The sequence below is a fragment of the Phallusia mammillata genome, chromosome 2, assembly GCF_965637545.1.
Source record: "Phallusia mammillata chromosome 2, kaPhaMamm4.hap1.1, whole genome shotgun sequence".
Taxonomy (NCBI): domain Eukaryota; kingdom Metazoa; phylum Chordata; class Ascidiacea; order Phlebobranchia; family Ascidiidae; genus Phallusia; species Phallusia mammillata.
The window spans coordinates 30,967,603-30,979,780 of NC_137253.1; the positions used below are offsets into that span (position 1 = coordinate 30,967,603).

Consider the following 12,178-nt stretch of genomic DNA (forward strand, 5'->3'; position numbering starts at 1 on the left):
CCAGAATTTTGACATGTTGCTGCAATCGTGAATGTTTGTTTGATTTAATGGTTTGTATTCATAACACTAGCGATACCACTAACATAGTCGGTAGTTCACTGTGATATTCTTTCTTGTACTGAAATTTCCCTGCAACAAAACAAATAGATAAACCGCATGGTCGTAAGGTTACTACATGTCAACAAACATGTTTTGCGTTGATAACGATTTTATTTTACCTGTGTGACAAGACGTCTTGGTAATATTGTATTGGGTTTGGAAGATGTTACAACCTTATTATAACATACTTTGGTAACCTTTGTTTTGGAACTACCATGTGTTCACAACTTTGTCAGTTATAATCTGCCTGGACCATTTGTGTTTTCTGAGCAGGAAAGTTGTTTGTCAATTTGATGACTTAAAGTGAGTATTAATGGCTTTTAAAAAAAATGTGGTTGCAATTTTTAAAACTCAACTGATTTTACTCTTGACAGATGTTAATGGTTACAAATGCTTGGATTGTTTTATTGTGGTAATCACATAAGCTCTTGTAAACTTTATCACAACTACACAAGCAATCTATAAAGCAATACAAATTACAACAGAAATATCTAAAGTAGAATGTTGAATCTGTAGGCATTTCAATCCAATGGCAAATAAAAACCAACATTTTGTTTTTGATGATATGCCTTTGAGGCAAAGTTGGCCAAAAACATGCCCCTATTTTTCCGGTAAATTTCTATTTGCACTAGTGAATGCCAGTTGCATTACAAAAGACATTTTTACTACAAGATTTGGATCAAAGTGGAAATTTGCATATGTTTCCGGTATATTACGTCAAATTAATACTGTACAATGCATGTTTTCACTTAAAACAAATGTATGTATTTACAAGTTTTGTGAGTTTATACATGATGGACAAACTTCAGTCAAAACAAAAACTCTAATGTTTCCAGCAACTGATTAAGAAATCAGAATCCTGCTTTTTTCGATCTGTAAGCCGTAAAATCAGCATAAATCCATCTCTCCTCCCTGTAAACAATAATTTGTATCTTGTCAGTTAATATCATATGATCAACATGTACAGGAGTTTGTAGAAAGTTTATGACAGTTTTACTGTTTATAAAATTTTCAACTAATTGCAAATTTTGCACTGTTTGATGAATCATAATAACTAACTGCTATTTTATATACATTTTTTAAAAACTTGCTGGTGTAATGTTTGCCTATCACAAAGGTGGGCAACCTTTTTGCATGCACAAGCCAAAAAAGTAGTGATGGTGCAAAGGTGGGTCACAATGATGCTCATGCAATAACACAAGATGACAGGCAAACTTAACTTGTTTTTTTTTTATATCAAACAACGATGTGTATTTGTACAATTATCAAGTAAACTGCAGTACTTGGTTGCTCACACTTTAACCTTGGACAGGTTTGCTTAGGATACTAACAATCAGGCCCTACCAAATGGTAAACTTCAACACAACACTCTAAGACAGTTTCAAGGCAAGCAAACACACACACAAAATATTTTTGCTTTTTTTACATGACAATGTCTATTCCTAAACACTTACTACATAAACAGAATATAAATTACATCCCGCCCTTTGAGGGAAAAAAATTGAATGCAACCACAGGCTAGATATATGAAGCAGCTAGACTGCTGTCACAGGCCGCTTTAAAAGTTGCATGTGGGCTGGATGTGGCCCGCAGGGTGTAATTTGCTTACGCTTGGCGTATGACATACCATATAATAAATTTTTTAAAACAAGTTGAGAGGGATGTGGATTGTAGATAACATGTGCCTGATTCCTAATTCAGTGCTTGAAAAATACTTACATCTCCAATTGATGGTGGTGGTCCCTGATCGATTGCAGAATTTCTAATTTCATTAACTGGTCCCTGGATTGCTTTGATAAATGTAGCTTCTTTTTCTAGTTTAGGTATCACATAACAATAAATCTCTGGATATGGTTCTAAAATATCCTCATCATGACCTTCTGCAAGAACAACAATAAATGTTTTCTTCTTTTCTTTAATAGCCCTATAGTGAGTGATCACTTTGTAGTGCTCCATGTATCCATCTTCCAGAGACATTTTGGTAGCTATCCAGAAAATGAGGTCACATTTGTTGATAAATGGGACAGGAGCACTAGCTTTTGCCTGGCCAGCAGGTGGTTGGTACTCAATATTATAGAGCATAATGTTGCAGTCATTAAACAAGCCACTAGTCACTAAAGTAGTTTTAAGTTGCATTGCATCTGCATGGTCATCTGGGTGTGCAAATAGACCAATCTGCAAAAAAGTGTGAAGGCTTGAAGTTGATTTGGTAGCTATAGCATTAGTAATTATAAAATACTGATGAATACGTATATAATCAGTAAAATATGTTAACTATTTAAAAACTATTGTTGTAATCATTGTTGTAACCCCAAAGACATCCAGACTAGAAAACTTTGGTTAGTTTAATTTTTAGGTTGCATCTAATAGCTATACCGTTATCTCTGCGTGATTTGATTCTGGCATCTCTGAGGGAACTGCATCGTTTGAAGTTTGTGCCTCTTTCTTCAATTATAAAAATACATTAGTTTTAAACCTTAAACTTAGGTGTATATCTGATACTCACAGAACTTTGTCCAGTTCTTGTGTTCACATATTCAGAGTTCATAGGTGTATTAAGTTATCAGAAATATTGTATTCACATAAAAAAATTAAAATACAAAATTTGTGTTCAAAAGCCTTTGTAAAATAAAAAAAAGTATTTAATTTTGTTCACACTAATTAAGAAACAAATTAACTTTTGCACAAACTATTTTTTTTATTTAGAGTTGGAAAAACTAGATTCAAAGCAATAACACACAGTACTTGTATCACACAAGCATACATCCATCAATAATTCGCAAATTAATTAGCAATGCTATACATATTTTTTTTTCTCTATCTCTAACACAAATTAAACAATACACGATTACTGACAAAACATACTATACACAAACCACAAACTAGATACTAAAAAAGTATGTTTAAATGTAAATCACAGTACGCCAGGCCCATTGAAGGCGCTATACCGAATCAGCCGGTCACCAAGCATTCACCACCATATGGCAAGGCGTAGGCTAGAAAAATCTAGCCTGCGGTGGGATTCGAACCCACGACAGGAGTCTTTCCGGGACTCGCGCTCTACCAACTGAGCTACACAGGCCCAGTGGAGAATCCGCCGAAAGTCGAATCACAAGCACCGTTGCCTGCCTCGTATGCTGCACATGTCAGCTTCGTAGTAGGGGATCGCCAGATTGACCAGTATCAGTTAAGTATCATCTTAATGTTATAGCTTTTATCTTAGTTTATCACGCTTTTACTTAGACATGCAAAATTACTGTATTTCAATAAAACTGTGTTAGAAGAACGGTGTCTTGTCGGTAAACATACAAAACCCTTTGTAATACACATATATAGAGATAGTAGAATGAGCACTTAAAACCATCAAATAATAAAATAATAAAGGGCAATAAAACAACATTAATGGTACCACTTGCTCAATGTTGAAAGCATCCTCATCATTTCCTGGAGGTGCTTTATTGCTGAAAACCTGTTAAATATTACAAAATGTATTTAAGATGTAAAACAGGTAAGCTAAAAAAAACACTGCTTTAATTTGTAACTTTTCTGTGGATGTGTTGAATTGAATTTTGTTACAAACACATTGAAAAGTTCATCCTATAAGCATAAAAAAATACACTTTATGTACCTGACAAATTAAGGGATACAATGATGCTGGAGTCTAAAACTATTTTCGCCTATTTTTTATCAAAGTTTTTAACTTGGTTTTGTAGCTATTTTCATCTTACAGTATACATAAAATTACAATTTTTTTTAAAAACTGCTGTACTAACTAAAGTACATTATCTAGAAGTTTTATGCTTTGTTGGTAGATGCAAGAAGTACAAGCCATAATGTTTTGAAACTTGAAACATTTGTTTATAGTGGGTTACTCATTAGTATTTAAAATTTTGGCTGAATCAACCAAAGTGGTTACCTTTACAGCCCTTAATATGTGTTTAGGCGCATGTGCCCTTGCCAGACAATCAAATCCCACGACGGGATTGGTTGGTTTGTGGTCAGACAGAAATGGCCGCTGCTTCATGCATGACTACGCGTGCCACCAGGCTTTGTTCTCGCTGGAGGTTACATATAATATTTGTCTACGTGGGTGGAGCCAGACAGTGCCCCCCACCAGGGTCATGCTCATGCTTGACATGAGGGAAAAGGAGGAGATGATTGACGGGTTAAAGAGCCAGCTCTGTGTGATGAGAAACAACACATGTGTGGAGACCCATTCGTTTTTTTTTTTGCAAAAATCAATCATGTGTGTAGATCAAGCGGTGTGTATAGTAACTCTGTAAATCGGATATAGAATATATAAAATGGAAATACTTAGAGCCACCTTTCTAGTTTCACTTATTTTGTTTTCTACAGGGCTCGTTTGTTTCTTTTTCTGGGTTGTTTTGGGGGCATTTCAGCATCCTTATTTGTGTAATGCGGAATCTGCGACCATGCAAGCCCTCAAGCTCTAAAAACAACTTGTAACAGACTTTTTTACACATTAACCAACTCTGGGGCTTATTAGAGATTTAGTCCCGAAAAGGCAACACCAGTTTGAAATCAGCAACTAAATACATTGCAGTGCCATATTTTGCAAACTGTCAAAACTTTAAACTCTGTTTTAGTTTCTGCTCTATTCAGGTGACATAAGTTGTTTGTAAAGGCAAAAAAGTGCCTGTGCAATTTGTTTAGTAATATTTTCCTGGTGGTGACAATGTGGAGGATAGTTTTATTGCTATATTGCAATAATGTCCCAGTGCCCAGATGGATCTTTGTAACAAACCCTTAAAACAGAATATAGTTGTTTGTTAATACCTTTTGTAGTGGGTTTTCGGCTCTTGTTGTTGCTTTCTGGCTGGTTGCTGGAACATTTTGATTCTATAATGTGCAAAATGCACTTGTTATACAAATAGGTTAAATAATTTAAAAAAAAATGTTTTTATCTGTTCTAACAGTCTGTTATCAGTTACTGGCAATATTAGCTTTCATAAATTTAGTGTGACAAACCCCATCTGTTACCAGGCTGTTGATGTTTGTTCCATTTGCGGCAAATTCAATAAAATTCCTGTTTTAATACAGCATTATTACAACTGGTTCCACAAAATGTTTTTTTACCTCTGCTGATGGCTTCTGGTCTGTTGCAACTGCTTCCTGGCTGGTTGTTGGATCACTTAGACTCTGCAATGTACAAACGCACTTTTTATGATTAAATTAGATAAATGTAATATGTATATTTTTAAAAACAAATGTATGTTTTAAACTGGACGTACTACATGATCTGCAAATTGATTAAAAAACAGTCATTTCTGTTGATAAAAAGAAAAAAAAAGACTTCTGCTTTGTACCTGTTTTTGTTTTGTTAAATTACGCATCGCATAGCTGAAAATCTGAGAGATACATTGATACTACAGAATAAGTCTAAAAGCTATTCTCTTTTTATTAAATCCATTAAGTTTTGATTTCGTTTTGTATCCTTTTTTTCTAACGTTATGGTATGTGATATTAATAGTCAGCACCTCATATCAGGCAAAATTCATACTTTTAGTTGGGTCGGTTGTGATAGTTAAAAGCTGCCTAAATGCTGCATACAGATAGGCAAACAATTAAATTTAGGTAACAAAAGTATATTTGTTGTAAATATGACAAATTGTATACTGAAACCATCAAATAGGATATATAGTGTATTTAAAGTGACAACATATAGGAAAGCCAGCTTTTGTTTTTCTAGCACTAATTTGTGTCACTGCAACTACCCTGGTATCTACATAGTCTTGACTAAGTTGCCATATCAGCTTGACCTATTACATTTGTATGGGCCTTGTTTAATGCTTCAGGTGCTTCCACTTGCTGATCTCCAATTTACCAAAATAACTGCTTAAAAAACATGGTGCGGCTTGTATCAACGTGTACTCCCTGTGATTACGCAGCAGTAAGCAGAATGTTTTGGGCCTGTTTAATCTACGTGCAACTTTTCATGGGTCCCCTTCCATGAAGGGGACAAATATTGTTTTTGTTCATTTTTTATTCTTCTTTTTTCTGTCTAACGCTGGTCTGTAACGCTCGTTTGGTCAAGAAAGACTGCTTCAAATTTATTGAAATTTGGACATATGTTAGTTATTAATCTGAACTTTATCCTCCAGAAGTTTGACTCTGAATGACTCGCGGTTCACCCCAGCCCCCAAATCGTAAAATTTTTAACACTGGTTTGGTAAAGAAAGAGTGCTTCAAATTTTAATAGATATTAGTTATAAAACCGGATTTGATCCTCCAGAAGTTTGACCCCGAATAATCCAGAGGTTCACCCACAGGCCCCCCGAAACATAAAATTTTTAATGCTGGTTCGGTAAAAAAAGACTGCTTTAAATTTAAGTAGATGTTAGTTATTAATCCTGGCTTGATCCTCCAGAAGTTTGACCCCGAATGACCCAGCGGTTCACCCACAGACCCCTGAAACGTATTTTTTTAAACGCTCGTTTGGCCAAATAGTTACCTTTACAGCTCATAATATGTGTACACTGTCAGTCAGATAGATGTCTTAACTCTCAAGGGAGTAATTCACTGGTTTACGATTAGGGCGGTTTATGCAGAACAGGAGTGGTCTGTTTGACACATGGACAGACGTTTTACGAAACAGTCGTTACGGTGATTAAAAATTAGCTGTTTTTGTGCAGCAATGCTATGTTGTGTAATTTTATCACACACATTTTCGGTTTTAAAAAAAAAAATTTTAAACTGGCCTTGAACGACAATATCAAGGTCAAAGCACCAGATTAAATTAAAAGTATTTTTCCCGTTATTTTTTACTGTTTTTTGTAATTACATGACAATAATGATGCAAAAAGAATGCGGTCAAAACTTTTTTGGGTTAATGCTTTCTGAAAGTTCTTCCTTAAGAATCTAAATATAACCGGGACATTTGTTTACCATAAATCCGCACAAACACGCATGTGGGGACCCATTAATTTTTGCTTGCAAAAACAATCATATGAGTAGATCAAATGATGTGTATAGTAAATTGGTAAAATGGAAGTATATTAGAAAGCCACCTTTGTAGTTTTTTTTAATGTTCACAACAGTTTTAACAGTTGATTTTGAAGGCCAACTACTGTTTGATGAAACATATGATTAGTAATGCAATGAATCGGCACCAAAACTGAATGTTCGGCAGTTTTACAGACAAAAAGTAGCTAAATCATTTGTGACATCACATAAAGTTTGTTGTGTTTCTGACACAAAAGCATCAGTTTTAATACTAGGCAAACAGTGGTGTTGCTACAATTGGTTAGTTATAGTGGTCTTAGTTCTGTGGGTTTTAGGTTGCCTTTGCTGTCAGTATATGCCTACAAAGCAACATCAATGTCAGGAAAAGACAAAATAATAAAGCTTAAAAATCCCTAATACGTTTTGCATAAAGCATTTGTTATGATTCTGAGTAACTGAAATTTTATAAAAATTGCTGATTTGGCCAAATAAATTCAGCGAACTCAATGTTTGGTACATTACCAATAATAACCATGTGATGTTTTATAAACATTTGAAAACAAGTTTGTGTATGCTTACGACATGCTCAAATTAAAAGTGACTAAACAAAAATACCTACATCACAATTTGATGGTGGCGGTGGTCCTTGATTGACTACTGAGGTCCTAATTTCATCAGTCAGCCGCTTGATTGCTTTCATGAATTTAACCTCATTCTCTAGTTTAGCTGGCTCGTAAGCAGAAAGCTCTGGAGTTAAAATATCCTCAGTGTATCCCTCTGGGAGAACAACAATAAACTTTTTTCTGTTTTCTTTAATCGCCAGATGATGAGCAATTGCTTTGTAGTGCTGCATGTATCCATCTTCCATTGACTTGTTGGTAGCAACCCAGAAAACTAGCCCACATTGTTTAACAAATTGAACAGGAGCACTAGCTTTTGCCTGACCAGCAGGTGGTTGGTAGTCAATATTATAAATCATAATGTTGCAGTCATTAAACAAGCCGCTAGTCACTAATAAAGTTTTAAATTCCAGTGCTTCTACTTGGTCATCTGGATGAACAAATAGGCCAATCTGCATTAAAATATTTTTGTCAAATCATAAAAAAGGCTTGCATTTGATTTGATAGACATAGCACCGTTATATTAATTATAAACTACAATAATTGTATATCATTTGCATTAGTAATTATGGGTCCCCTTCCCTGAAGGGGACACATATTGTTTTTGTCTATATTGTTTTTTTCTTTCTAACGCGGATTTGTTCCCACGTTTTGGTCTAAAGATGGTCCATGTGAATTTTGACCCCGTTTGATCCCTCGGTTCACCCACAGCCCCCCAAAACGTAAAATTTTTAACGCGGATTTGTTCCCACGTTTTAATCAAGAAAGAATGGTTCAAACTTTTTCATATTTCACACATTATAGATATTGGTCTAAAGATGGTCCATGTGAATTTTGACCCCATTTGATCAGTTCACCCACAGCCCCCCAAAACGTGAATTTTTTTAAAACGGCTATACTTGCTAAAGCAGATGTTTCTGGAGTTTCATACTTTTTGATTGGTACATTGCAGCGTATTTTAAACTATTTTGTAACTTGAAGTTGTATGTATCCATTTTCACCCCTTTACCCCCAAATATTTGTTTGTTTATTCACATGTTATTGAGGCCAGAAATACAAGACTTAACCTGCTGAAATTTTTAACAGCTGTGGATAGGGTGCTCCTTGTTGGCTGGTAAAAATTTCAGTGCAATCGGCTCAGTAATAGTAAAAATATGTTTTTACATGCTGTCTTCTGTCATATTTGTGCTCGCTCAGTGCACAGCTGACGCAATGGGAGTGATTGGCCATAGTGGCGCATAGAAAAAAAATGCCTCTGCTTCACGCATGAACGCAGTCGTCACTTGACCATTTTCTCACTGGTTCGAATTAAGATGCTACGGTGTTAGTGATATTGCGCTGTAAACGTTAACGCTGCGGGGTCACGGCAGGGACAGGCGATGCGTATGACGTCATGACCGTATTTGCCTGTCGCTCAGTGCACAGCTGACGCAATGGGAGTGATTGACCATAGTGGCGCATAGAAAAAAAATGCCTCTGCTCCACGCATGAACGCAGTCGTTACGTGACCATTTTCTCAGTCAGATAGAAGTCTCAACTCTCAAGGGAGTAATTCACTTGTTTACGATTAAGGCGGGTGAATGCAGCGGGAGTGCTCAGCTTGACGTCCGGACCGACGTTTTATGAGGCAGTCGTGTCGGCGATTAGAAATCAGCTGTTTTTGCGCAGCTATGCTATGTCGTTTTATTAAGTTATCAAGCACATTTTAAGTTTTGGAAAATTGTGTTTAAAAACTGACCTTGAACGACAATATCAAGGTCAAAGTTTGAGAATCAATTGAAAGTATTTTTCCTGTTCCTATTTACTGTTTTTTGTAATTATATGACAATAATGATGCAAAAACAATAAGGACAAAACTTTTTGGGTTAAGGCTAAAGTTGGTTAAGCTTGTCCTTAAGAATCTAAAAATAACCAGGATGTTTGTTTACCATAAATCCGCACAAACGCGCGTGTGGGGACCCATTCGTTTTTGCTTGCAAAATCAATCATATGTGTAGATCAAATGATGTGTATAGTAAATTGGTAAATATCTAACAGTGATTGTGCCCTATTTTTACTGTTACCAAATCGCATATGCATATGTGTGGGACCCATTAGATTATGCTTGCAGAAACAATTAGGTTATAAAGTGCCAGGAAAAAGATAGGGACCCAATGAAATGTAGGTGCCAAATATATATCCATTATAAATATAGTAAATGGAATGTGTGATACATCATTAAATATGATGTAGCATATATAACCCGGCAATATATAGGAAAACCACTATTCTAGTTGTTATAAAAAATTAAAAACATGAAGGGAAAATTAAATTAGGGAAAACTTCTGACTAGTACCCTTATTATATAATCGTTCATCAAATTCTTATTTATGGCAACATATTCAACTCCAAAATAAAGGGAAAAATTCCAGAATACAACCTACTACAGACGAATCCGGTTAATCGCATACCGGTTAATCGCATAATCCGTTTAATTGCATCACAATCAAAAATCCCAAACCGTCGCCCATCGTTTGGAAAGAAAATCGTCCGGTTAATCGCATACCGGTTTATCGCATAAACCGGATATTCGCATCGATTTTCAACGAAATATGCGATTAACCGGATTGATGATCTCTATGTGAAAGTCAAACAGACCGAGTTTTTCGAATAAAAGACGACGATATGATAGTAAAATCCTCCGGAAGTAATGTACACGAAAAGACGTGGATGCATGTTTGCATTCTACACCAAATAACGCATCTAATTTCAACGTTGAAAATGACACGTCTCGACTATAAAATATTTTTAGGAGATTAAAACGGCGAAGTCATTAGGAGATTAAAACGGCGTTCAGTTTACCGCTGTGCGATAACAAGGAGTCGTTATCTCAAAGCCGTGCACATTGATCCTTTTTTATTGGCTGATCTAATCGCCAATAGTGATATAACAGGCGTTTAAAATTTAAATGAAGAGTTCAACGTGTCAAAATTACGAAACTGGTGTTCCGGCAAAGACGCTGATTGTAATTTCTTACTAAGTGCGAACTGCACCAAATTCGAAGTGTTAAACTGTATTGAAATTTAAACAATGTAAAATGTAAAACAAATGTTTAAAAATGTTTTCTGTTATATTTTTCATGACCCGCCAAACACGCAATGGTTGTAAAAAATGTTAGATCGCAAGTAATCACACTATGTTGTTTAGGTTCACGTAATTGGTAACGTGCCAATGATTGCCATGTTTTATGTCTTCTATTCGTGACCTTGCGCAACTAATCAGGTAGATCACCGATTAAGAAAGGCATTTATTCCTCTAGTCTAGTACTTGTTGCTGCTTTAAATTTTTGAAGCAACGATCACACGTTGATCACGTGACAGTCACGCTAGTCCTGCAGCTGCAGTTTTGCTGTGTAAGCTAGAACGTAGCGCCACAATCTGAGTCTTTAAAGTTTTGCTAAAATCAATTATTATTTTTGTCAATTGTATAACGGGTTATAATAGAAACTGCTGCAGCTCGCCTTACCGCCTTTGCGGTGTAGAATGTGCCAAAGTTGTAAGTTTGACCCGGTTTCGGTCGTGTACTTTCGGGTTTGGGCTTGCTTATAAATGCACCTAGCACTTTGCTGCTTAACGCGTTGGTTTGAACTAGAAAACGAAATAGGTTAGAAACAACAGGCCATTTTACGTGTATATGAAGCGAGACGCCTGGCACATTTATAAGGGAAACTACCCAAAACAAGACTAAAACGTCATAAACCGTCTTCATAGGGAAGTTCCCAAATTTAAATGTTGGGCCCCTTAGCTACGATGCGATGTAACATATCTTTTCAAATAAACCTTACTGCAAGAGAAAGCACAAATCAAGCGAACTGTGGCGTGCGCGCCAACTAAGAGTGTGTGTGTGCGTTTCTACTGTTTCTTCAACACACTTGGGCGATTGCACCATAGCCACGACAGTTAGGAAGCATGACGTCATGCATTGCGCTGAGAGTAATAAATCTAGTTTTGACTTGAGAGTTTTTTTTTCGATTCTCGGCAACAAAAGAGAGAAAATACTTCCCCGTTGCCATAGTTGAGCGTCACTGCAACTTTGTTTTAGCTGGGGAAGTGAAAATGAGCACTTTCGTTAACAGCGTGTACTGTTTAGATAGCAACCGGATTATCGCATAATCCGGTTAATCGCATCAAATACCCGTGGCAAATCGATGATGCGATTAACCGGATTCGTCTGTATTAGTTTGTGTTTCAAGTGTATTATTTTTGCTTTAGGTTGCATCTAATAAGCTATACCGTTATCTCTGCATGATTTGATGCTGGCATCTGTGAGGGAACGGCATTGTTTGAAGTTTGTGCCTGTTCCTTTAAATAAAAATAGTAGATTAGTTTTTAACTTTAAACTTTGATTTATATCTAATACTCACAGAACTATGTCCAGCTGCTGTGTTTACATTTTCAGAGTCCATGGTTGTTGTTTTTAGCATTCACTTGTATTTTAACATTCAGATCAAGTTTCTA

At 36.0% G+C, this 12,178-nt stretch overlaps 1 protein-coding gene, 1 long non-coding RNA gene and 1 other non-coding gene across 3 annotated transcripts in view; 1 reads left to right on the forward strand and 2 right to left on the reverse strand.

Annotated features, from left to right (window-relative positions):
- LOC145212559 (uncharacterized) overlaps nt 1-12,178 on the forward strand; it is a 31,543-nt gene that overhangs the window by 10,208 nt on the left and 9,157 nt on the right. The gene's annotated exons all lie outside the window — the stretch shown is intronic.
- Nucleotides 533-12,126, reverse strand: LOC145215491 (uncharacterized). Its single transcript, XM_080084194.1, has 9 exons — nt 12,085-12,126; nt 11,954-12,022; nt 7,682-8,134; nt 5,197-5,259; nt 4,897-4,959; nt 3,509-3,568; nt 2,476-2,544; nt 1,819-2,274; nt 533-1,011 (listed from the first exon to the last, which is right to left on the reverse strand). The coding sequence occupies exons 1-9, from the start codon at nt 12,124-12,126 to the stop codon at nt 988-990; spliced, it is 1,299 nt and encodes a 432-aa protein (XP_079940320.1). The 3' UTR covers nt 533-987.
- Nucleotides 3,108-3,181, reverse strand: Trnas-gga (transfer RNA serine (anticodon GGA)). Its single transcript has one exon. It is a non-coding gene; the product is annotated as a tRNA-Ser (tRNA).